Below are 24,826 nucleotides of genomic sequence, written 5' to 3'. Positions count from 1 at the left end.
AGATACAAGGACTCCCTGAAACAACATCTCATCATCATAACTGGTCTACTCTGGCCTCCAGTCGGGAGGTCTGGAGACACATTCTCTTCAAAGGCTGCTGATGCCTTTGAGAAAGCATGCAGGATCACTCTTCAGGAGAAAAGACAATGCAGAAAGAATCGTGTCTTGTAGAATATACCTCCTAAAGAGTCTTTCTGCTGTGCCTTTTGCAACCAGACATGTCTATCTCATATTGGCCTTTTTAGCCACCAACGTGCTTGCAACAAACGTGGGTAGTGGGTAGTGCCCTTCCCTTCGTTCGCAAAGCCTGGCCATGATGATGTGAAGAAGCTCTTCTTGTCCTTGACATTGTTGGCCAGATTTAAACCCGGATGGGCCTTGGCCTGCCTTGTCTCATTTCCACTTACTCTGACAACTCTTTATATTCGTATCAAGTGGCCCAACCATGCATCCAATTTACTGTGTGTTTCCTGCTTATGCTGGAGTAATGAGAGGAGTTCTTTATTCATCCATGCATATCTCTCTCTTTGTCCAGTTTCTTGCTCATTGGCATGCATCATCATTATTGAGTCTGGAGGAAATGATCCTTGGATACCACCCAACTCTCTTGGACCCCTCTCCCCTTCAGGGCCTGTTCCCATGGGACTCTTCCAAGAAGATCCCTGAAGAGGCTAAAGTCAGCTTTCCTGAAGACCGTGGTTGTAATCTTACTTGCTGCCCTGCTCCCTCCTCAGCCGATACTGAACTGCACATTTTCATGGTCGCCACAGCTGAGGCTGCCCCTAGCATTCACATCTCCATAAAGGAGATGTTATTACTAATGACATAACAACAACATCTGAAAAGCATTTAGCAGTATGTATGATTGGGGAAATACAAAACACTGTTGTTTCCGATAATGTTTTGCGACATTAATCTGTAAGAATCACGTTGCTAAGGTGCAAGCATGACCCCCTCAAAGGGAAGGCAAGGTAAAAGGAATGATCTATTAAAAAAAAAATAAGGAAAAAAAATACTCTCCAAATGTACTTGTTCTGAATTACAAGAGGCAGATGACAATGATATTTATATACAGATGATTTACAGGCATCTATGAGCTTAAGTCTGCTGACTTCTAAGCATGCTGTAAATTCAGAACTTTACAATTTTGATTTCTAAAGGTAAAAACAAACAAACAAACCCCAACTTAATGTTGAATAAAATATACTTTTGTTCTTTTCTTGGGGCTTTTTTTTTTCTAACAAAACAATGGTATTTCCTAGGTCATAGCAGTGAAAAACTCTGTATTTGACCAATTCAATGAATTATATTAAAATGGACAACTAGTATATGCACGTCTGGAGAGACCTGCCCATCTACAAAACAAAAAAAAGCAAACAAAAAATCCACAAAACCCAAAACAAACAAACAAACCAACCAAAAAGCAAACCAACCCAAAAAACAGTAATCAAGTTCTTTAGTGTTGAGAAACATTAATTCTTACGCATATACCCTCAAAATCTGAAAACTATACACCATTTGTTCATGTGAGGATTCTCTTTTTTAGATTTAATGACCATTGGTAGGGTACAATAAGACATTTATCAGAGGAAATCTTTAAGGATGAGTGTTTAATCAAAGAGAGTCTCCATGCCAAACAGTGACAAAGAGATCAGAAGCTCATTAGTGGGTAATCACCTTTAGTAACCTTCTGCAGAATTCTGTGTTGGATAATTGCGGTAGGCAAAATTAGGAGAGATTCATTAGAATGGAATCACAAGGGTCTGTGTTAAACGTAAAGTTGGATGCTTCTGATATCAAACATAGACTCATAGAAGGAACTATTGAAAATAATTAGGTGTTTTTCTTTTTTTTTTTTGAACATAGACCAAAAATATCTTAACAGCAATTTGGTGCATTAAGCCTTTAAGCCATTATGTTAAGACTGAAATCAAGAATCTGTCACATTCTTAGGTTCTGTTTCAGTAACTTGTGTTCACCACTGTTAAAGTGTGTACCTTGGGGGTTTTTATTCTTTATTCATCAAGCTTTTACCCCTTAAACTCTTCACTGCTATTGATTAGAGAATTTTCTTCTCAAAAATATGTTTACCTTCTGTAGGAGTTTCCGCAGTAAATCAAGCCATCCCTTCATTTTCTTTCACATACACTGAAAAGTTAGAGTTCCTTCAGTCTATAGACAAAATGACCATTTTTAAATCTATCAGAATTTTTTTCCTCTTTTTCTGAATAATTCCCAATTTGTTAACTCTATTTTGCCTGAAAAAGTGACACTATTCAGATAATGACCTCTCTGATTATGAGTAAAAAAGAATGTTTTTCATATTCTTATGTGGTAGTCTTTTGCTTAGCCCTGTTTAACCACAGGGCTACTTTGGGAGTTTATTATTCCACTTAAAATACACACTGTATATTTTCATGTCCCCTTGGAAAAAAAAAAAACAAAACAACAAACAAAATATATCAAAAGATCTACTAAAAAGTATTGTATCAGAAGAAAACTGTAACATTGTGACTGTGATGACTGACTGGTGAGAGGAAGCATCAGGTTCCAGTCTCTCATATTCCTCATTTATGACTGCAATTTTTTATATCAATTCATTTCAAAATTGGCAGATCTAGAATTTGAAAAATGGTCTGCAGTGAAGCCTGTTAGACTTCTACTTTGTTACAAATGTAAGTTTTTTGCAAGTTAACATATTCTCATAAAATCTTTTGTATTATCATCTCCAGAAACAAAATTTAGCTTTATGTCTCGATTGTCTATCTCCTTCATTATCAGCTAGCATTTTTCTGGGAAGGAGGAGGGGAAGATTCAGACGTTATAATTTTAATGGAAAATAGTATTATTAAAAATAAGTTTGTAATTCCTTCAAGTCCATGGATAAACATATTAAATAACTCTAAGCCAAAAACAGGAAATGATAGCAGGGTATTTCCAATGATACACATTTCTCATACTACTCTTTTGTGGTAGTGGGTAACCATATTTAACCAAACTGAATTTTTCAGAATGGTCATTTCAGTTGGAATGTTTTTATAGCCTCTGCAAGATTGTATCAATGTTTTTAAACAAATATAAATGTTGCATTCTGTAAAATTAACCTGAGAATCTAGAAACTGATCTTAAGCTTGCCTGACATAAATGTTTCATCAAAATACTATCTTAATTGTATTTGGTTGGGTATAGTACTGATAATGTCTCCATTTTATCAACATGGCTGCTTTTGTTACTCTGTAAACATTATTTCTATCTAATAGTCTCAGAAAATAAGATTTACCTGTAAAACAGGATTCCCTGCTACTGCTATATTTCTAATATGAGCAATGAAAAAGGATTTGACCTATATTTGTTAGAATACAAGGGATATCCTGTATAGAAATCTTAAGATAATCAAACCTGACTGACAATGAGGCAAGACCCTGTAGTTCAATTGTTCTGGCAGGTTCAAATTTCTATTTGTTCAATATCCAACTTACTGCTACACAAAATGTCAGTCCCTAGGAAGTATTAATAAATCCCTAATTGACATTCTCATAGTTGTAAATATGTTGTACACATTTATATTCTACTTATTACTATGTTTCTAGTTCTTATTACACAACATATCTTTAAATAGATGATAAATATAATTTTCATAGAATATCGACCTAAAAATTAGTAGGTATATATGCTGAGATACATCATATGTGTGAGCAAGAGATCAAAATATTCAAGAGGGCTTTTCTTTAATCATAGCTTAAAAGTTAATAGTTAATACAGAGATTAAAATCTTTTCATACTAATGTATATTTTCAAGAACTTTGCTGTAGGATTTCTCTTACCTCTACAGATAGGAATAGGAAAGTCCCACGATGCTGTATTCACAGAGTTAGCTATACAAGTAAGCTGGGGGTGTCCATCCAAAATATATCCAGTTACACAGCTGTATCGGATTTTGTCACCGACATCAAATCTTGTACCGTACAAGATACCCTTTGGTGGAACGCCTGGATTGCCACAGGAACTACTCTGTAATTCTGGAGCAGATATATATTTATTACTTATAGGGTTTTTGCAAATCAATGCTTCATTTTGCTTGAGAATATAGAACACATAAATTAAGACAGTTTTGGACAGACAGAGTGTTTTCATGGATATTATACAACTCAACGCTGAAAATTCATTACTGACTTAGTCTATTTAATATCTGCTTATGAACCCACATATGCAAAAGTAGATGAAAATGAGCATGAGGTTTTTCTTAATCTCCATCTATAAATATATTCCTATGTTTCTTTGTTAAACTGACAGCAAGGAATTCATTACATAGGAACAGAAAGCAAAGGAACTTGATGTATACAAATGCAAAACAATAAACAAAACTGTACTACAGTCATGAAAGAACATCAGATTCAAACTGAACAAAACTTGCAAGAAAAAAAATAGTCAAGACAAGAGAAAATCTTAATAAGCATAAGCCTAAGCATGATCAGGAATCTGTTTAATGATTTAATAGTTTTTAGATAATGAGGCAAAAGTGACGAGATACTGTGGGTAACTGATTTCTGAGCAAAAGATTAGTTCATTTAACCACGTAAAACACCACAGATCTGGTGACTTCTACTCTAATGCAGAGCTTTAAACCACTGAGAATCCAAAATGACTCACGGTTGCTGTTAGTCTTATCTCTGAGGGCATTAATTAGAGTTCGGTTTTACTAGTTGGTACTCATACACCAACTGTGTACTCTTTTGACTGATGTTTCAGCATCATAAATAGCGTGATTACATTTTCAATCATTTCCTTATGAAGTCCTTTGATTAATGGACATTAAAAGATAGATTTTGTGCAAGTGTGAGCAAAAGATATTTCACACTCTCATCCTGAGCTCTTCAAAGCTCTTACTAGCCTAATGCTAATATGGAAGAGACAAGTCATGCAAACCTGTATTTGAATTCATATCAAATTTCCCGAATCTACAAAGGAAAATGACAGAAAGGTATGTATGTATGGTTTCAATTTCTTTTCCTGAGTTCCATGTGACTAAATTATTCTTCAGCACCCCTGATGTACTCATGAGTGTGTGCACAACACCTTTAAATACCCAAACTGTCAGAGTAGGTTTCAATTAAAGAAAAAAGGTATAAATGCTTATCAAAACAAGCAGTATGGCTCATGAGATTCATTACATTCTGAAACACTTATGCCAAGAACCGGGATATACTACTAGATTTCTGACACCAGCCATGAAACGAAACTATGTAACAATTATCAAAAGGCATAATCCAACATAATCATAAATATATATCTCTATACATCCATATATACATACACTATGAATAAAATATATGATCCCAATGAGTTCATCTGCAAGATTTGAAGTACCAATCAGGTTTCGATATGAATGTGTTAAACATGCATATTAGTTGTTGATGTCATTGCTGCTATTTCTGGCTTTCTCTTACATAATGAACTCTGTGGTTCTGGATTTGACTTTCATTGCCTTGCACAATGACACAACGCAAAAGTAAGAATGTGGCCTCTCTCATCTTGGTCACTTTAAAGCTCACCTAAGGAGCTGATATTCTCACCAGTGCTTTATCAAAGTGTTCTGTGCTGAAGCAACACTCTCCTGGCCTCAAAGGTGCTTGCTAGCTCTACAAAGAAGGCAATGTTGCAGCTATTCCCGCATACTTGTGCAAATGGATTTCTTTTAAATCCTTTTACTGTTTTCAAGGCCATTCGATTTATTATTTATCATAGCGTGTCAAAATAGAGGTAAGAATATCATCCTATGGATTTTGGTTATCATATGAATCATATTATATTAACTTGAAAACTCTGCTTGTATGCAGTGGTTTCATTTTCCACTTCTCCAAGAAGATGAAGTTTTTCAGAATCCCGTATCTCTTAGGGCTTTGTAAAAAGGTCACAGAAAGACGTCCTGTCCTTTGAAATAAAAAATATAAAGATTACCAATGTCTTTAACTGTTATTGCCTAAAATTGCTTCCTTTACTCTTACTGCGGTCTCACCAAGAATTACCCACAGAAGGCAATTTATTCTTATGAAATTATATTATATTTTAAAGCACTAATTAAAAATCACCCTCCTCCTAAAATAAAACTAATTTTCCAGTTGCAATACTTTATGACTCATCTAAAAGGAATACTTGGCATTTTTCATTAACTTTTTAACATTATGAAACTGGGTAGGGAGTAAGTTACTACTTCTAACCCTTCAAGCCATTTTGTTCCTGATTCTAGATAATAAAGTAGAAAATAAGTTTTACACTTTTAAGTGCATTAGTTTATTCTGTGAGTATTTTCATTTTGAACATATACAAGTGCACTACTGGGGGGGTGGGGAGGGAGGGAGGAGATAATTCACTAAGTAACTGCATTTGTCTTCTTTAACAGGCAGTATCTATTTTCAAACTGCATGTGACACTGTACTACCAACTCTGTTCCATTTAAAGCTACAAATTCTTACTCTGAGATAGTCATCTGTCAGGCAACACAGGAATTGCCAAACTAGGCTGTAATTTTTATTCAGCTCTGCACAGATTCTTGACTTCAGTGATATTCTCATAATCACTAATGATAAGAAGGCTGGAAAAGTACTTCCTTTCAAATTTGCCACATTGTAATTTGGTTGAACTTCTCCTGGTTCATGTACTCTGAAAATAAATGTAATTGAATTTTTTACACTATTCTACTTTTTTGCATTTTTATTCTGTATTATTTCTCATGTCTTTTTTTAAAGTAAGCTGTCCCAGTTGTTTCAATCTCTTTCCAAGTAGGAATTTTCTTTGTCCTAGATTTAATTTTGTAAACAAGATATGTATGAACCTATTTGTCCTCTTTTTTCCATAATCATAAACCACTAAGATTAGAATATCCTTCAATGCTGTTCAATAAGTTTCTATTACATTAATGCTTATTATTGTAAATAGAAATCCTGTTAAAAAACTGTGGGTAAATATATTTCAGAGAGTTCTGCTTAGTAGTAATGGACTAAGACTTTAGAGTCTTTAAAGACTTTAAGTCTTTAAAGATTTTAATTAGCAGAATTTCTGCCACTTATAAATACTAACTAATAACTTATTCAAAATAAATCACATTAAATATAACTTCTGCAAATTCTTCCAAAAACAAGGTTGACAGAAGTTTAGACTCTCTTTGTCAGTATTCACTCAAGGAGAAACAAATCAGGACCAAATATACAAATTTCAAATTTACTTTCTTTGTACTCAGATTTTAAGTCAGGAATAGTTTTTTTTTTTCTATTATGATATTTATGATATCAAGAGTAGCACTTGTCCTCCCTAAACTGTCTAAACATAAAATTTGTCATTTCATGTCTAAATATCCAAAACAATTATTTTCTAATAATCCAGTAAAAAAAGCATTTGCCGTATCATTGCATTCTATTCAGCTTCTTCACACACTAAATATGGTATTAGAAATTTAGGAACATAAATAATTAATTTTGTCTTTTTTAAAGGGTTGATCCATATATTTTCAGATTTTTTTCACAGCTATTGCAAGTCACTATGATCTCATTTCTTCCAACATAAAGTGAAAAATACTGTCAATACGTACATCTTCATGAGCACTCACTCATTGAAAGACCTCTGTAATATCCCAATAGAGGCTAATATTTGCTTCCTTTAGTAGTCTTGTAATTAAATATTTCTGGTATCCCTACACTCTCAGTTTGGATATCTCCCTCTATTCCCAGACTGCTTATCTGTACACAGATATCCCTTTGAAAAGCAACGCCTATGTACTTTGTCTTATTGCCAAGCAAGAATGCTCTGGTATTGAAGACTCAAGATTGATTTCAGAAGTGCTGCATGTAGCATGTGTGTGGCAATAGGGAGGGCTATACATTCCAAGGGTCCCAAATATTAGGACAGATGATGTATTTGTAACAATATGAAGTTGCCTGAAATTCCATTGTCCAAAATTCATCTATATCGAATCTTATAATGGCTTATTTTAGTTGCACATAGTTTTCCAAAGGTTTTATAAACTAAAACAGTAACTTAGATACATAGCTTCTACCTCATAATACTTTGCTTATTTTTCTCAAAATGTATATTTTTCCTACTTTCTATTCACACTGCTCTGAATATATGAGTAAGCATAGTCTAGATGTAGATCTAATAGCGACTAGAAGAAATAACTGGTGAGTATACTGTTGTCTCCCTACATACATATTGACATACACATATACACAGCTTTTCCACTTGAGATTACAGAGTGAAGGAAACCACAGAAAAAAACTGGACTAGGCAATATCAGTGCAGTGAAGGAAAAAAAAATGAAAAACTCAGTATCTAAGTGTCAATTTAACTGCACAAATATGTAGCGTTCAGAGAGCAAAGAAAGACATCAGGTATTGATTTAAATAAATTTCCCTTCCCCAAAATACAGGTCTCTCCTTTGTAGAAGTTCAGCAACAAAAGTGGTTATCCCTTGATTCCAACAAATCTGGCACCTCAAGATACAAGTGCCAGTCACTATGCTGAAATTCACATTTGTTTACAACAATGGCAGAAACGATTTTTCTAACAATCAAAACTTATTGGAAGTATTTATTTTAATTTCTGCATTTTTTGTGGATCAGTTTGAAGAGACTGTCATATTCTGATGTTAAACTATAAATAGGCAAGGAAGAGGAAGTGTGAGAAGTTTGGGGTTTTTTTCCCCTAAAGGAAAACAAGGTAAAGCATGTTTTTTCTTTTCCTGTTCTTAATTGCTCTCTCTTGACAAATAGCTTTGCAATAGTTACCTCACTGAGGGTCTCTACTGTTCACTAAAGATAATACAGCTAATTACATTGCAGTTTCTTACCTATTTTTTAATGAATGACATAATTTTGCTTTTTTCTCCCTTTTGAAATTATTTGCATGTCAAAAAAAGGACAAAGGAACTTGATTATCTAAAGTAAAACCACTGATTAGTTTAAGACTCTCCTAAGGGAACTTTAAATGTACATTTTTATACTGAATTTGATTTTGGTTATAAGTGCATTTAAACAATCGCTGGTTGTATCTTCTTTGCTAGTAACACCAGAATGTTTCTATTTAGAGCTTTAAAGTCATATGCTATTTTAACAAGAGCCAACTTGTTTCAACATTAAGTAAGTTAAAACTTCCTGAATATAATTCTTCTACACGCAAGGAATCAGCAAGTAGGACAGCAAAAAACCATCGAGGATATGTGAAGGAAAAACAGTCATAATTGTAACAGTGTAATAACGTTGATACAGTGAGCAGGACAAATGTAATACATTGTAAACGGTCCAGGGTTTGCAACACATTCCCTTCTCATGTAATATGCTGTTCAGAATATCTGTTTAAATCAGCTGCAGACACAGAACAGCACTGGAGACCATGCGAAAAAAACAATGGCAGTCACTAATTTTACCATGGGACAGTACAACCTGGAACCAAGTGAAATCAACAGAAAGACCACTATATTGCTTCAATAAATATGATTAAATCTGACATTCCCCCACCAAACACACTTCTGAAGTGTTACCTGAAGGGAATGAAAAACAGGTGAAGACCAGATAATTAGGAAAGCCCTACAGTTAATAGCACCAGCCATGCTTATTTGCCTTTATCAAATTCCACTTGACTTTGATTAGAGCTTTATCTGCAGTAAATTCCTGTACAGCTCTTGAGGGCACCAATTAAACCTCAGGTGTGGCTGGCAGGTAAATACAAATAGTGCATGGACTGAGAAAGACCACTGGAGACTACATAAAGTTTTGTCATGTGCACAGAGTTGCAAGTGTCACAGAGATCCCTCCACCACACTGCTCTGAAACTATTCAACCAAATCAGTATAGTTTGAAGCCTGAGGTACTGTATCTGCCATATGGGATGGTTGTTCAGCTTCTCAGGTGGCTGAAACCCAGACAGATGCACCTTGCTTGCCATGCAAAGGCTGTGTAGATATGCCTATGTATGTGTCATAATGGAATTGCTCATTTAGACTGCAGTGATTCTGAGCACTTTTTTAACATGGCTGTATTCTGTAGGCAGCTGGGGAGAGGCTGTTGTAATTCCAAAGTAAAGAATATTTCAGAGCCTAGGACAATCTAAAATAAAATAAAAAAATAATCTTAAAACTTATACCATATTGATATTCGTTCTGTAACATGTATTTCTTACTACACTTTTTAGAGTTATATAAAAGAATTTATATTTATAAATGTTGCATTGTTGTTCTCTGGCTGTCTTCACCTGGACAATTTACAGTAACCAAATATATAAAAACCTAACTGAGTTTAGGAAAAGTAAGTTTAGTCACTGAAGGAGGGTGTCGTAGCACAAGCAAGTTGTGTGGTATCATATAGACAGCATCTCCACACAAATTACACAGACAAGAATAGATACATATGTCTAATAAATGACGATAATTTTATATATTTGATATAATATATCTACTGAAATTAGGATTACATTTTTCAAGATGTATTCAAAATATTAGTAAGATGCATAGTTTTTATATTCAAGATGATAGAAATACCTAAAGCAGAGTACAAAACAAAATAAAACACATTTCATGGAAAAGTAATGGGACTTCTAAAGGAGAGGAAAAGAAATGTAATAGAAATGTCAGAGAGCACTGATAGGCATTAATAATTAGTGAATTGACTCAAACAGTCATAAAGGCTAATCTGAAATATTTATGATTTAAATTATTATAAAGTAGAGACTGGCTAGTCTTAAAAAGAATATAACATCCCTTCCAGCTTCCTGTTGGCAAAGATCATCTGAACTGACCAGTGTGTAGTTTGAGGATACGTACACGGGGCTAATCAATCATGCTTCATGTCTGACTTATTAGCCTAGGTTTCCCTACTACAAGCTGTGTCCCGTGAAGGAAGTGAACACTGAGGGCAGAAAACTTTTGGTAAGTTGAACCTTTCAACTTGTTTTAAAAAAGACAAGAAAAAAGAAGGTTATTTCTGATAGTGCAAATCACTCAGGGTAAAAAATTGGAACTTAAAGCATAAGATGGGGATATGGGATGTGTCGTACACATATCATTAGACAGTGGCATAAAAGGGCACAAAGAAAACCAGTTTTCTCATGAAGGGGACTTCGACACATGAGAACTGGGCACTAGGTGGCACCTGAAACATTCAGAGAGCCATAGTATGACCTGGCAGAGTAACCAACATTTCCTTCTGTATATATCTCAGAGGTAACAACATTTCAATTTTATATATATGTTGCATATGCCTAGTATATGTATGCGTTGGTGCACAAATGCTTATGTACAGAATTGCTATTAGGAGACACTGCAGTGCCCTGTTAGAAGTACAAATGTTTGATGCAACTGGATCACTTCATTAACTACCTGCTTCTTTTACTCAAAGGACATGCTGTCTCCTACAGTGAAATTTCAGTCTGGCTTCCACCATTATTTCTGGTATGAAAAACATGTAACAATATTGTTTACAGAAGACATATTAACAAAGTTAGGTCTATAGTCCTATATTTGCTTTCTAAATGTTCCTGGTTTAGCCATTTTAAGAAAAGAAAGATGGGCCTTAGTTCTGTAATTTAGTTTTCATTTAGAAAGTTTTACAGTTTAGAATTTTCCTTTAGAATATTGAATTATTATTCTTTCCAAAATCTGTATCACAGTTGTTTTTTCAGCACACCATTTCTTGATGGAATTAATGACCTTCTTGTATTTGATGGCAAACAGTTATAATCAGCCTTCTGTGATGTCATGAGGACATCATCCATCTCTCCAGAGGTCTTTTTTATATTCTGTAGTGCACCTCACCTAGTATGTTGAGAATATTTCTCAATAGGTAGGATATATGGTGGTTGGGCATTGCCTTTGTTCAGTCAATGCTAGATTACTTTTTGAATGTTCTTATCTTTACAAAACAAATTCTTTAGAAAACACAAACTCTTTATCCATTTAAGTGTCTCAAGCTCTCAGAACATCAGGTGAAGTTTAAAATCCTTACTCCAGGCTTCTCTTTAAAGTATTTTTGTGAATGCTTCATGGCGTACCAGTAAATCTTTCAGACCATGTATGGCTATGATACAGTTTTTTTAAATTAGCCATGTTTTATAACATCGTATATCTGTCATTAATAAGTATTCATACTCTCAGAAGTGTAAATTTGTGGTAAGGTAGAAAACAATACAACATCTTACTGTGAATCAAAATATTTTTATATAAATGCTGAAATAAAATCTCCACTCTAGATTAGGATTGTTTACATCAAACTGTACTCAAAGACTGTGCGTTCAGAATATAGTTGAAAACATTGTTGATACATTAAGCAAGAAAAAAATTATGATTGAAAGTCTACAACTAATAGTATTAAAACTCCTTTATTTTGCTCACTTCTCTCAGTGTTTATGATGCAACTCAGAAATACATCAAAAATTAAGACCTTGCATAATAAAGTGGTATTCTCAGAGTCATTTTTCTAAACAAAATCATCCATTCAAGGTTTGAAGTAGATGTATACCTAATGAAGTCCTTTTTACTAGAAAAGGTCTCTCTGGTTAATGTTCATCTCAGGTATAATATGACTTTTTCATTAAAAATGTCCAGACGTGAGAACATTTAAAAATACTAGGTCAAGGATATATTCATGATTCTGCTTTTAATGGTACTTACTCTGATAATTCCACAGTGCTGAAATGCATTATGACCTATTGACTCCATTTCATAAGGTGAAATAATAGAACAATAATGATCTTGTCCAAATTACTTACATGATGATTCATTAACCAGAAAATACAGTATGATCAAATTAATGGATAGTGATATGAATATACATCTGCCACAGACCACTCAACATGACCAAGCATAAACCTTTGAATAACTTGTATTCCGTAAAAATTTTGGTTTATATATCAGTGATGAGTTATGCACCCACAATACTGTACGTTCCAAAACAGTCATCTTTCCCCGTGGGAGAAAAGGTTCATTCTACTTCTAACACAAAAAATTAAAGTCTGCTTTTCCCATGTACTCCAACTTTCCTTTTAACTTTTAGTAAGAATTTTCAGATGTCTTTCACTTGAGAAACAGTTATCTGTAGTTCTTATTTTATTTCAGTATAATGCTATAATTTTCCTACTGCAAGAATTAACATTAGAATCATAGAATCATAGAATGGTTTGGTTGGAAGGGACTTAAAGATCATCTAGTTCCAATCACCATGACTGGGCAGGGACACCTTCCATTTGACCAGGTTGCTTAAAGCCCCATCCAAACTGGCCCTGAACGCTGTCAGGGGTGGGTCATCCACAACTTCTCTGGGCAATCTGTTCTGGTGCCTCACCATTCTCACAGTAAAGAATTTCTTCCTAGTGTTGGTGTTCAGCATTCTATTATCACCTTCATTGCATGGGCTTGCACAGTTCTTAGAGAACATCACTCGAGTCTCAAAATTTGTGTGCTTTGCCTTATGCTAGAGACAAGTTCCCTGGCACATTTGGAAAAACATTTTCAGAACTCTGAAGCATGAAAGAATGAAAGTAGGGTATTATCTGACGAAACATGATTTCAGTATGCAGAAATAAAAAGATAAAAAAGCTTTCAAGCTGATTTATGTACCAACATTCTTCTATAAGCAAGTATCACTTACCACAGGGGGCACTGCTTTATATAAACTGTCCTTTGTGGAGCTTGGGGAAAAGTCATTAATTACCATTTTTTTTCTTTCTAATAGTGAAGAAGTAAATAACACACCAATGTGCATGATTCAGTGCACTATTGACTTTGGGCTGTGGACTATTATGGGTATCTTTTTTCCCCCCAGACATTCTAATGTCACAAAGTGCTGTTTGCAGTTTCTAGTCTGAGTCTTGTAGGAGCAGAGAGCAAACAATTTACTTTGTTATTGCTGCTTTAAGATAACTGTTTTGAGACATAAGTAGTAAGGCATTTAATCTTATTTTATAGAAATAATGATGGAGAGCATCTGCTGAGTATTTCATGTGATGTAGACATATTGACTTTCTTTCTCCAAAGTATTGTTTTTTAACTAATATAAACCTGAAATAAGTATAGTCACCCTTCTTGCTGGCAGCCAGAATATCAGGTGCTTTTATTCCTATCCCTTCATGTTACCTGCATTGGGTCATTCCTCTCTTGATTAATTTCTTATTGGAATGAGTAGAAAAGGTCAAAATTTGAGGGAAGAGAAAGGTTTTTTATTTATTAAAATAATTCAAGATTTCAATCAACTTCTCATTGAATGTCTGTGTAGGCTACCTTTTCTCTGGCTATCTCTACATGACAGGTTAATACTGAAAGAGCTCATGGTAGTCATGTCTCTGAACTTACTGGTATTTATATACTGAGAAATGACTTGAACAACACCCTGTCAGGTTCCACTTTTAACTACTTTCAATATTCTCTGCTTTTATTGAGAAAAAGAAAAATGTTCTAGGAAAAGCCTGCTGCAGTACTGCACCAATCACTGTTTGACAGAGCTTATGAAGTGTTCGTTCCGGTGCTAACTCAATGAAAGATCATATATCTTATAGAGATCTTTGCAAAACTTCTTTAAAGAGTGACAGATTGGTATGTTAGAAGAGCTAAACAGCGTCAAAGAAATATATGTTATACAAGTAGGCTGTTAACACAGTGTGAAATGGTAAGGAATACGCAGAAATCTATCCTCTGGTCTATATCTGACATGTTCAATCATGGGATATAGAATTCTACTTTAATGTATGAGGAGGGAAAAAAGTTATGTGTCAATTGACAGCCCCAGATATTAATCAACTGATGAACATTTCTGGGTTTTCCTCCTTTTTCTCCTGCAAAATAAAGGCGAACAAGAAAAATGAGCAGAAAAATCCATTTTTTACTTTGTTACTCAACAAGTTTAGAAAGGCCTGTTTTCATTCAAGAAAAAAAGTCTATTTTCATCAGACATATTTGTAACAATTGCAACACTTTTGCAATCAGTGTTGACTTGGTTATCAGATGTTTTCGGCATTAATATATTTGTCAAAAGTAAATAGAAGGCTATAAGAAAAAAAACAGATTGAGTCAGGAGCACGGAAATTTACAGTTGTCCAGACTTCTTGGTTTGCATCTCAGCATTTTCAGTGTTCAACCCAACATTCTGCTGTGATTGGTTTGGCAGAGAACTTTCTGGATGTTAGTGGTGGCTTGAGATAACATCTGGAAATTCTGAAAACCTTTTATTCTTAATCATTTACTAACAGATATAAGATACTACATAGACAGGACTACAGTGTTGATATGATTTCTGTACTGTCTACTTTATTTCAAGGAAAATCAAACAAGTCTTCATTATGACCTATTTTCTTCCCTCTACATATATGTTACATTAAGAAAATTGAGTTAGTATTAACTCTTACTATAATAGTGTGTTTATATAAGCTGAAACTTTTGACTATACTTTTGTGTCTCTCTTTTTTCTCCAGTAGTTTACTCCATTTTAAATCTCTCAATTAAGTCATGTAATGTTCTGCCTTCTCTTACATCAGCAACTTTTGCACAAAGTTACTAGGATTATGCTGGGACATAAGCAAAAATGTATAATCTCTTAACTGCAATGAGTATGTGTATTTTGGCTTTCCTATGTTATATTTACAAGAGAATTTGAGTATAAAGTCTACAGTTATGGTAGAGCTGACTACTGTTATAGTTAACAGCATAATTACAAAAAGGTAACAAAACCTTAAGTAATAAGATCTACAAACTGGAGATAAATTGTAGATTAGCATGGCAAATTTATAGTGTGATCTCCCCTTATTCACAGTTTTAAAAATTCAGGAATTACAAACTCTCCTTAGAATCTGTTTCATGGTATTACTGCATTGCTGATATAAGTAACAGCTTCCCTCAAACTACAATTTATGGGATTACTTAGCTATTAAAACTTTTAAGTTATTTAGTTGTGTTTGAAAGAAAGCTTAACTATGTGAATAGATATCAAGCTCCACATAAAAAAGGACTTACCATTCCTGATGATGAAGATCATTATGACTGAAGAAATAAATAAATATTTTTTTATTATTATTTTCTATATTTCCATGTATACGTTTGAAGGGATTGTATTTAGATACTTATCTAAAACTTAAAGATAAGACAAAATGTCTCAGACATAGTTTTTTTCTGAATATAGACAGGTCAAGTATACTTTTGGTTATGCAAAATCAAATTGGTATAATAATTGTTTTCAGCATTGCAGTCCTCTGGCTCATGGCCGAAACTCAAATTCCAAGTATCAGCAGTGTCCAGAAATGCCAGTTATTGTTTATAAATATTTTCAATTTGAACATATCAGAGTATCAAATTACACTGAAGTGGCCTTCTTCACCACAGCATCAGACTAAAGGGTGATTTTTTCACAAAGGCTTAGAAACGGATGTCAAGGCAACCTCAAATACATATGAATCCACATATTGAATTCAAGAAATCAAACTACATCACCTCAATTGCTAGTGAAATAATTTCCTAAATGCCATTCATTTCTAATTAATAATGAATCCAATCTATAAATTTTAGTCCTGACTAATTTTGTATCCATTTGAATGACCTATTGATAATTATATAATTTTCACTTGACAATAAAATTAATATCTTTTTATATTTCTACACCTTAAAATTCCTTAATTCATGGGATCCTGATTGCTTCTAGTTTAAGAAATAAAGTTTTTATTTAAACATCCCCCTATCCTTAACAAGTGAAATATGCCTACATAGTATGTGGAATATATAACAGACATGCTTCACAACACAGGCTTTCCTTTTTAACATTAACCAGAAAGAAATTCTTCTGACAAGATATCATCTACAAAAAGAACAGTAAAAAAAATCTAATTTATGAAGCAAATCCGTACATCCATATGTTCATATCAGCTCTTTCTCATATTATTCTTTTTGGTTATCTATTTTCTGCTGTGAAAACCACACTAGCTTCAGGTCATTTTAGATTATTTTAAATTATCTGAGTCAACAGTTTCCAAGATATACAGCAGAGAATGGTGACACAATTACTGCAATGTCTAGAGGGCTCACATAGTGGATTTTTTCTACAAGACCTTTCATATTTTAATTTCTCAAGGATGATGTTGCTTATTTAATGACTGGTTAAGATCTGTAGTGCTAATCATACTATAAGTAGATGACAGACATTACTCACATGCCTTTGAAACTGTACTATAAAATCTAATGATTTTATAACTGGAGAGTAAAATTACTGGAAGAAATGTAAAAATTTTATTCAGTTATAAATTTTACACATTAGGCATGAATTTCAAGAAAACAAAAACATAGAATTATGAAAGAAGAAATTATTTTTAAGTTGCATGAAGTACAAAGAGGTTGTGATTGGCAGGGAAAAATATCATTTACAAAATAAAAAATCTTTCAAAAGAAGCTTATTCCATTTCTTCTCATTTACTAATCATCTTCCTCCTTTCTGTAAGAGACAAGAAGGCGCTTCTGCAACTGCATCCTCCTTTACTCCAGAAGTACTTTCTAACAATTAGAACAAGTATAGGCCTTGTATTGTATTGTGTCCTTCACTTGGTGTCAGCAGTAGAACCTTTGGGACCAGAGAAAAGAAAGGACCCTCATCTCACTTCCAGTGTTTGGTCTTACAAACACTGGGGAAGCACTGAGAAGCCTTTATCATAAAGCATAGAAGTTTCATTCCAATTGTTTCAAAAGATACAGTCTTTTCTGGTAGCTGACCTTTTCATAACCACAGTCTCTGGCAGGTTAAAGCACTTCCCTGTTGCCTAGATAGTCTCACTAAGCTTGGCCTCTCTACAGTTTTTCTGTATGATAGCCATAATTAGACAAGGTAATAAAAGGCACAAAATTTACCTTGTCAAATTTGCAAGATCCTCTCTGAGAGTGTATAAAATATGAGACAACTTTAACAAACACATTTAAATAATTATAAGGAATCCACTCTGCAATATTTCAAAGGAAATATTCCTCAATTAAATATTAAATGCTACAAATAACCTGAACAATTTTTTTAAAAAATCACCTGCAAAGGTACTGCTGAAGAAGCATTCCATGAAGTTATGATGTAACATGGCACACCACGGCAAGTAGATTCAATTAATCATTAAATATATCATGTATATGTATATAGTTGATGTATTAAGATAAGTCTGCATTGTTAATTAACTTTATAAATGCATGCTTCATGTAGTGATATATGATTATGTCAAACCTTTTCATTAAATAAAATATTTCTTAGCTGACCTTGCCCATTTCTTAAAAAGATTACTATTTTGATTCAAATCAAACTATTTTGACATGATTTTAATTTGAAGAATGTTTACCTAGTGAAATTAATTAGCTTTTAGTTTGTTAAAGGTGTTTTGTTATTTGTACTGACAATTACATCTTCTTAGAATATAGAGTTACTTTTTAATCAATTTAGAGTTTACTTGCAGTTTTATCCACCTCTATGTTTTGGCTTTCAATAGTTTTGCTTTCAGAAACCTTTCTTGGTCAAAACCCACTTCTTTCTCATTCTGTCAGTTGCTCTTTTGAAAGCATTTTATATTGTATGGTGCTCTACTTATATACTGTTTTGAATTAAGTAATTAACTAAATAATTTTTCATGAAGCTTATATATCTCATTTTTTCCTGACTTGTCTGTTTCCAAAGTGTTTTAACTCAGGATAATATCTTGAAATCACTGATAAAATATAGTACTTAAAATGAAGTACATTATCAATGCATGGTATCTTTCATTTCATTAATATCTTTCATTTCAAAATAGGTTGGCAGAATGAATCAGTCATACTGTAATTGACCAGGATATTGGATTTAATATTGGTAGTGGCATGAAGGTATCATGACATTTTTAATGGTTTCCTTGGAATCTGTTTTCTACTTCTATTTTTCTGATTATAACAATAATTTAGCAATCCTATAATTTAGTGCTATCTCCAAGGAAAAATTACAGCTAAGGAGAACTATTGCAAATGGGTCTTTGAGCAGCAATCTGGAAGAATATAGAGATTTTGCATATAAATTGAGACACACAAAGGCTTGCTGTTAGCTCTCACATTATCATCAGGCCACGTTATTCATTGTAACTTGCTATCCATCCTGCTGCCACAGACACGAAGGCTTATGCAGGAATCAGCAAGAGATTTTGAGTGCACAGAGTATTTTTTTTAATGTAGGGACTATTTCTAATATCAAATGCACATACTTTTATGTACTAAGTATGTAAAACCACAGCAGAAGAGGGTCTATTGCAGAAGCAGCAGAACTGAATCTCTGCACAATATTACTACAGTCTCTCTGGCTGTCTTCCTGTATTTTTCATTGGTGTCAATTAGCATTACTCCTTGTTTTCTGTTAGCAGAGGCACGAAAGTGGCAGTCAGGATCTACTTTCTCTGAATGCAGGAATGAAAGAAGTGACAATGTCCTCTTTCCTGCAAGAAGCAGAGGAAGGATACATTGCTTATATTTATTGGTATTTTGTGATGTTTTCATAATGAAAAGTAACTTTGGTTATGAGAGAAATAATGGAGCCATGGCGCCCTAACATGCAAACCTTCTTTTGCTTTTTTTTTCCTTCCATTTTCTTCAATGTCAGAGACTTGCAATATTAGTGATCATGTAGATCTTTATATATTTCAAGACACTTATTGCAATATGCTTCATAATATAATGCTAAACAGCAAAGTAAAGATCTGATCAATGCTGCAGTAAATTTGAAATAATGTAGATGCATTGATTTCAAATTGGGGCAATCGCCCCAGGAAATAGGTTAAATTAATATCAACAGCATCACTAACTAGTAGAGTATTTTGCATTTATATCAATTTCATATTAAGCCAGATTTTTGCCTGATATATTTATAGACTAAGAGAAGCTAGTATCTTAATATAATATTCAGTTATTTCTCTGCAGTTTGTATATAATTTGCCCTTATCCCATTCATTTACCTCTTCATGTTTTTTAATTTGCTTCTTTTTATATGTCTTCCAGAACAGTCATCTCTTGAGTGAGTTGAGAAATCAGAGGCTAAGGTTAGAAGTGACATGTCACGAACATTCTAAAACTTCATTTTTTTAAACCTCAGATCAACAGAGTTGATGTATTTTAAGATACCATCTGGTAGCTTTAAATATAACAACAAAAATTTTGAAATTAAAAGGTTTATTTAATAAACAATTATGGTTATTTTAACACATTATTCATTCACCAGTAGTGGTGATTTGCATGAAATTAAGATTAGTAAGTGACATTCAATTGATTTGTGACACTACACCAGTAATTGTTTGTTCTTTCATATTTAATGTATATCATGTGAAACGTTACAGACAAAGCAAAGTTTCCTAATGACCTAGAAACATATTAATTAACTTAAACTAAGAATCAGAAAGCCAAACTACTGTATGCCTAACAATCTTTCCTTTTTCTTTTTTCTTAAAGGGCTCTTTTTCTCAGCTGGACATGTACTTTCTCCATTTTTCCAGGATAAAGATGCACCTTTCCTAATGGCTTGAAGACTGTTCCTGAATAACAAAACTTCATTTATAAAAACCCTTCATCTTAATATAAAATATATTTTATCTCATCTCCAAGACTTTGTGCCTTGAAATGATTGGAAGTTGGTGAATGTCACACCAATCCACAAAAAGGGCTAAAGGAGGACCTGGGAAACTACAGGTCCATCAGCCTGACCTCAGTGCCTGGTAAGGTTATGGAGCAGATCATCCTAAGTGCAATCACACAAAACCTACAGGATGGACAAGGGATCAGACCCAGCCAGCACAGGTTTAGGAAGGGTAGCTCCTGTCTGACCAATCTGATCTCCTTTTATGTCCAAGTGACCCGCCTGGTGGATGAGACGAAGGCTGTGGATGTGGTCTATCTGGACTTCAGCAAAGCCTTTGACACCGCCTCCCCCAGCATATTCCTGAAAAAGCTGCAGCCCATGGCTTGGACAGGGGCACTCTCTACTAGGTCAGGAACTGGCTGGAGGGCCGGGCCCAGAGAGTGCTGGTGAATGGTGCTGCATCCAGTTGGGAGTCAGTCACTAGTGGTGTCCCCCAGGGATCAGTGTTGGGCCCAGTTCTGTTTAATATCTTTATTGATGATCTGGATGAGGGGATTGAGTATACTATTGGTAAATTTGCAGATGACACCAAGGTGGGGGGGAGTGTTGATGTGCTGGAAGGCAGGAGGGCTCTGCAGAGGGACCTGGAAAAGCTGGAGAGATGGTCTGATTCCAATGGGATGGGATTCAACAAGGCCAAGTGCCGGGTCCTCCACTTTGGCCACAACAATCCCCTGCAGTGCTACAGGCTGGGGACAGAGTGGCTGGAGAGCAGCCAGGCAGAAAGGGACCTGGGAGTTTGGATTGACAGGAAGCTGAACATGAGCCAGCAGTGTGCCCAGGTGGCCAAGAAGGCCAAGGGCATCCTGGCCTGGATCAGGAACAGTGTGACCAGCAGGACCAGGGAAGTGATTCTTCCCCTGTACTCAGTGCTGGTGAGGCCACACCTTGAGTACTGTGTCGAGTTCTGGGCCCCTCAGTTCAGGAAGGACATTGAGGTGCTGGAGCAGGTTCAGAGAAGAACAGTGAGGCTGGTGAAGGGACTCATGCACAAGTCCTGTGAGGAACAGCTGAGGGAGCTGGGGTTGTTCAGCCTGGAGAAGACGTGGCTTAGGGGAGACCTCATCACTCTCTACAACTTCCTGAAAGGAGGTTGTTGGCAGGTGGGTGTCAGACTCTTCTCCCAGGCAACCAGCAGGGCACGGTCTCAAGCTCTGCCATGGAAGGTTTTGGTTAGATATTAGGAAGAAATTTTTTATAGAAGGAGTAATCAGAGATTGGAATGGGCTGCCCAGGGACATGGTGGATTCACCGTCCCTGGAGGTTTTTAAGATGAGACTGGATGTGGCACTTAGTGCCATGGTCTAGTAACCATGGCAGTGTTGGATCAAGGGTTGGACTTGATGATCTTGGAGGTCTTTTCCAACCCGCTTGATTCTGTGATTGTATGATTGTTTTTTTTCAATGCTACCAAATCATATTAAAAGTGACTTTTCCTTTTACTTGCCGTAAGTTTGAAATTGTTAACTAGTTATGTTTTAAATGGCTTTGATCCAATGATGATCTAAGAGTCAAAAAGTTGCCAAAACCTGTGTTGCCTTACCTAGATTTTAAACGCCCATCTTCCAAGGTAAAATCTGAAAAGCTGCTTTCCATGTCTTAGCTCCATGTTTATACAATGGAAAAGTGAAGCACCAAGGAAAGGTAGTTCCTAGATTTGGCTACTGAGCATGGGAATATACAGAACTAGGTAGCTGGTAAAAATATGCACAGCATGTGCTTTTTTTACAGGGAGGTTGAGGCTACATATATGCTAGTAAAGAAATAGGTCAGCAACCTCCCTCTACCCCTGAAAGCCAGTGGAAAACCATGACAAAAATCCTTATGTCCTAATATTTTCCCCAAACCATGACAGCCTCATCCATGCATGCAATCCCCCACATCATGCCTATGAATTGTATCAGGATGCTAATTAATACAAACAGAAAAAATGCTAGGGAATAAACACTTTTACAGTTAAATGGCAGAGATGATCACCTGCTAGAGTTGGTCTAGACCCATCCCATAGACATTTGGTTTACTAGTATATATATACGACTGCAGTGATTCAGTTGGGGATGCATAAATGCCTTTCCATCTGCTCTAATCAGGATCCTTGTTAATTAAACCTGTGGAACTGTTCTTTCAAAGCTCAAGCTGGGATCACTGTCTTATCTTTAATTTTGATGCAGTTGCAAGGGGCAGATGTGGATGGAGGAAATGCATCTTCTGATAGAGGGCTCTATGTAGGAGGCTCTAGGAATCACTGTTAATAGCAGTATAAGCAGAAGGCAGGCCCCTATAGAAAAAATTTGAAATTAAATTTCCAGAATAATGAGATTTTTTTTAAGAAGCACTCCATGTGAAAGCAAGATATACTTCCATTTGTATTGACACCACCTGGATAGGAAATCAAATCAGTGTGGTAGCAAGATTGCTGTTAGGGCTGATGAAAGATTCTGACTTCACCTTCCTAATGTAAATGACTACAGAGACCAGATAAATTGCATATACTTGAAGCATACCTCTTTTTCCTCCAACTAAAAAAAGGAAGTTTACAGTGTCTAGGTCATATATGTACTGTAGATGCCTAAAGTCGGCTGACATTTGCAGAAGAAACTTAAACTATGTATAATTTTACCAACTATACTGGTAACCCAAATAGAGCTTCCCTAGTTTAAATGTTCGAGAACTCTTAAGTGACTCCCAGCTGACAATTTTTATTTCTTTCATTGTGAAAATTTTTGTTTAGTTATACTTCCTGACTTTGACTGTGCCAGCATGACCTGAGTTACAGAGATGACAAACAAGTCACTTGAGGAACATTACTAGCCCCAAAGAACCTTTTAGAAAGGTGGGCAAATATTATCCTTTTATTATAGCCAAAGGTGAACATGCCACAATAGTTCTCTTTAATTTAAGTTGGTTCCCAGGTCATGAGTAATAAAGCTGATAGTAGTGCTGCTCAACAGACACAACACAACAGATGAAAATACTACTCCTACTCCACAGTCCTATACATGGGTCATGTTATGTGAGATCAAGAGCTTAAAATATTGCCTTTGTGTGAAAGCAAAATAAAGCAAATAAAATACAGCACTGTGAAGCAAAAAACAGACTTTCCAGAACAACAGATGATTATAATAAATGCAGACAACTATAGTGTAGTTATCTATGAACTGTTCATCTCTATTCCATTTATAATTAGTCAAAAGCAGCATCGTTAAAGAACAGTTAATCAGCTTAATGAATTACATCAGTGTTATACCAAGGTGGATGGCTCATGCTTTATTTCCCTTCACTTACAGTAAAAAAACAGTAATTAGCTCACCTTCAGACATCAATATTTCTAACAACTGTAACTAAACAAGATTAACCCAACCCATAAGCATTTCTGTAATCACAGTCCTTAACACACTGTTTACCTAAACTAGAATATAAAAAGTGAATCTTTCCCATGTTATTTTGTCCTTTATTTCCACGAGTAAAACTTTTAATTACACGTTAAATTTTTCTGCATATAATGCAGGTTTTAAATTGCTCAAAAGTGAAGTCAAATAAACTCCTTTAGCTACCACACAGTAGAACAGATTAGAAGTTTTCCACTTCCAATTATTCCATCCATGAGAATAACTACTACAGATACTGCAGATAGGATTTTCTATTTAATCTGAATTAAATTAAAAATGGCTGTTCTGTGTCCTTTATAACTAGATATGCATCTCTGTCTTCATCAGATAATGTTGGAAGTTGATTTTATAACTTTGCCATGTATAAAAATTTATTTTGACCTCTATAATTTTTGAGAGAGAGGTCAAAGCTGGATATCTAGAAAGAAGAATGAATCCATATTTAATGGATTCATAAACACCACAAGACAGATGCAGAAACATGAAATGAATAGGGTCAAAAATATTCCGTTCCTTGGGATAACTGTCTTTTAATAAAGCTGGAAAAAACCTTTCGGTTTCAATGCATGAGCGCTGAATTTTTAACATATACAAAAATAGGAAATGATTGATTCACTATGGGAAAAATATAAAATAAAAAATAATGAAAAATAATAAAACTAATAATGAGAATATTCAGGAAAACATACAAAATGCAATATTTCTCCCTTTCCCTTATATTCAAAAACAAATAAAACTGAAGCTGAAACCAGGAATAAGCAAAAAATGTGAACTAGATTGCTTTTAGTCCCTTTTGCCGTA

The 24,826-nt window shown here is 34.7% G+C and overlaps 1 protein-coding gene across 1 annotated transcript in view; it reads right to left on the bottom strand.

The window, feature by feature from the left end:
- The window catches only part of CSMD3 (CUB and Sushi multiple domains 3), a 605,915-nt gene that overhangs the window by 454,111 nt on the left and 126,978 nt on the right, over positions 1-24,826 (bottom strand). The window contains 1 exon segment of the mRNA XM_032696902.1: positions 3,825-4,019. Within this exon segment, the coding sequence (XP_032552793.1) occupies positions 3,825-4,019 (195 nt within the window).

The sequence above is a fragment of the Chiroxiphia lanceolata genome, chromosome 1 (assembly GCF_009829145.1).
Source record: "Chiroxiphia lanceolata isolate bChiLan1 chromosome 1, bChiLan1.pri, whole genome shotgun sequence".
In the NCBI taxonomy this organism is placed as follows: domain Eukaryota; kingdom Metazoa; phylum Chordata; class Aves; order Passeriformes; family Pipridae; genus Chiroxiphia; species Chiroxiphia lanceolata.
Note: the sequence above shows the minus strand (reverse complement) of the source record. Positions and strands in the feature narration are given on the sequence as shown.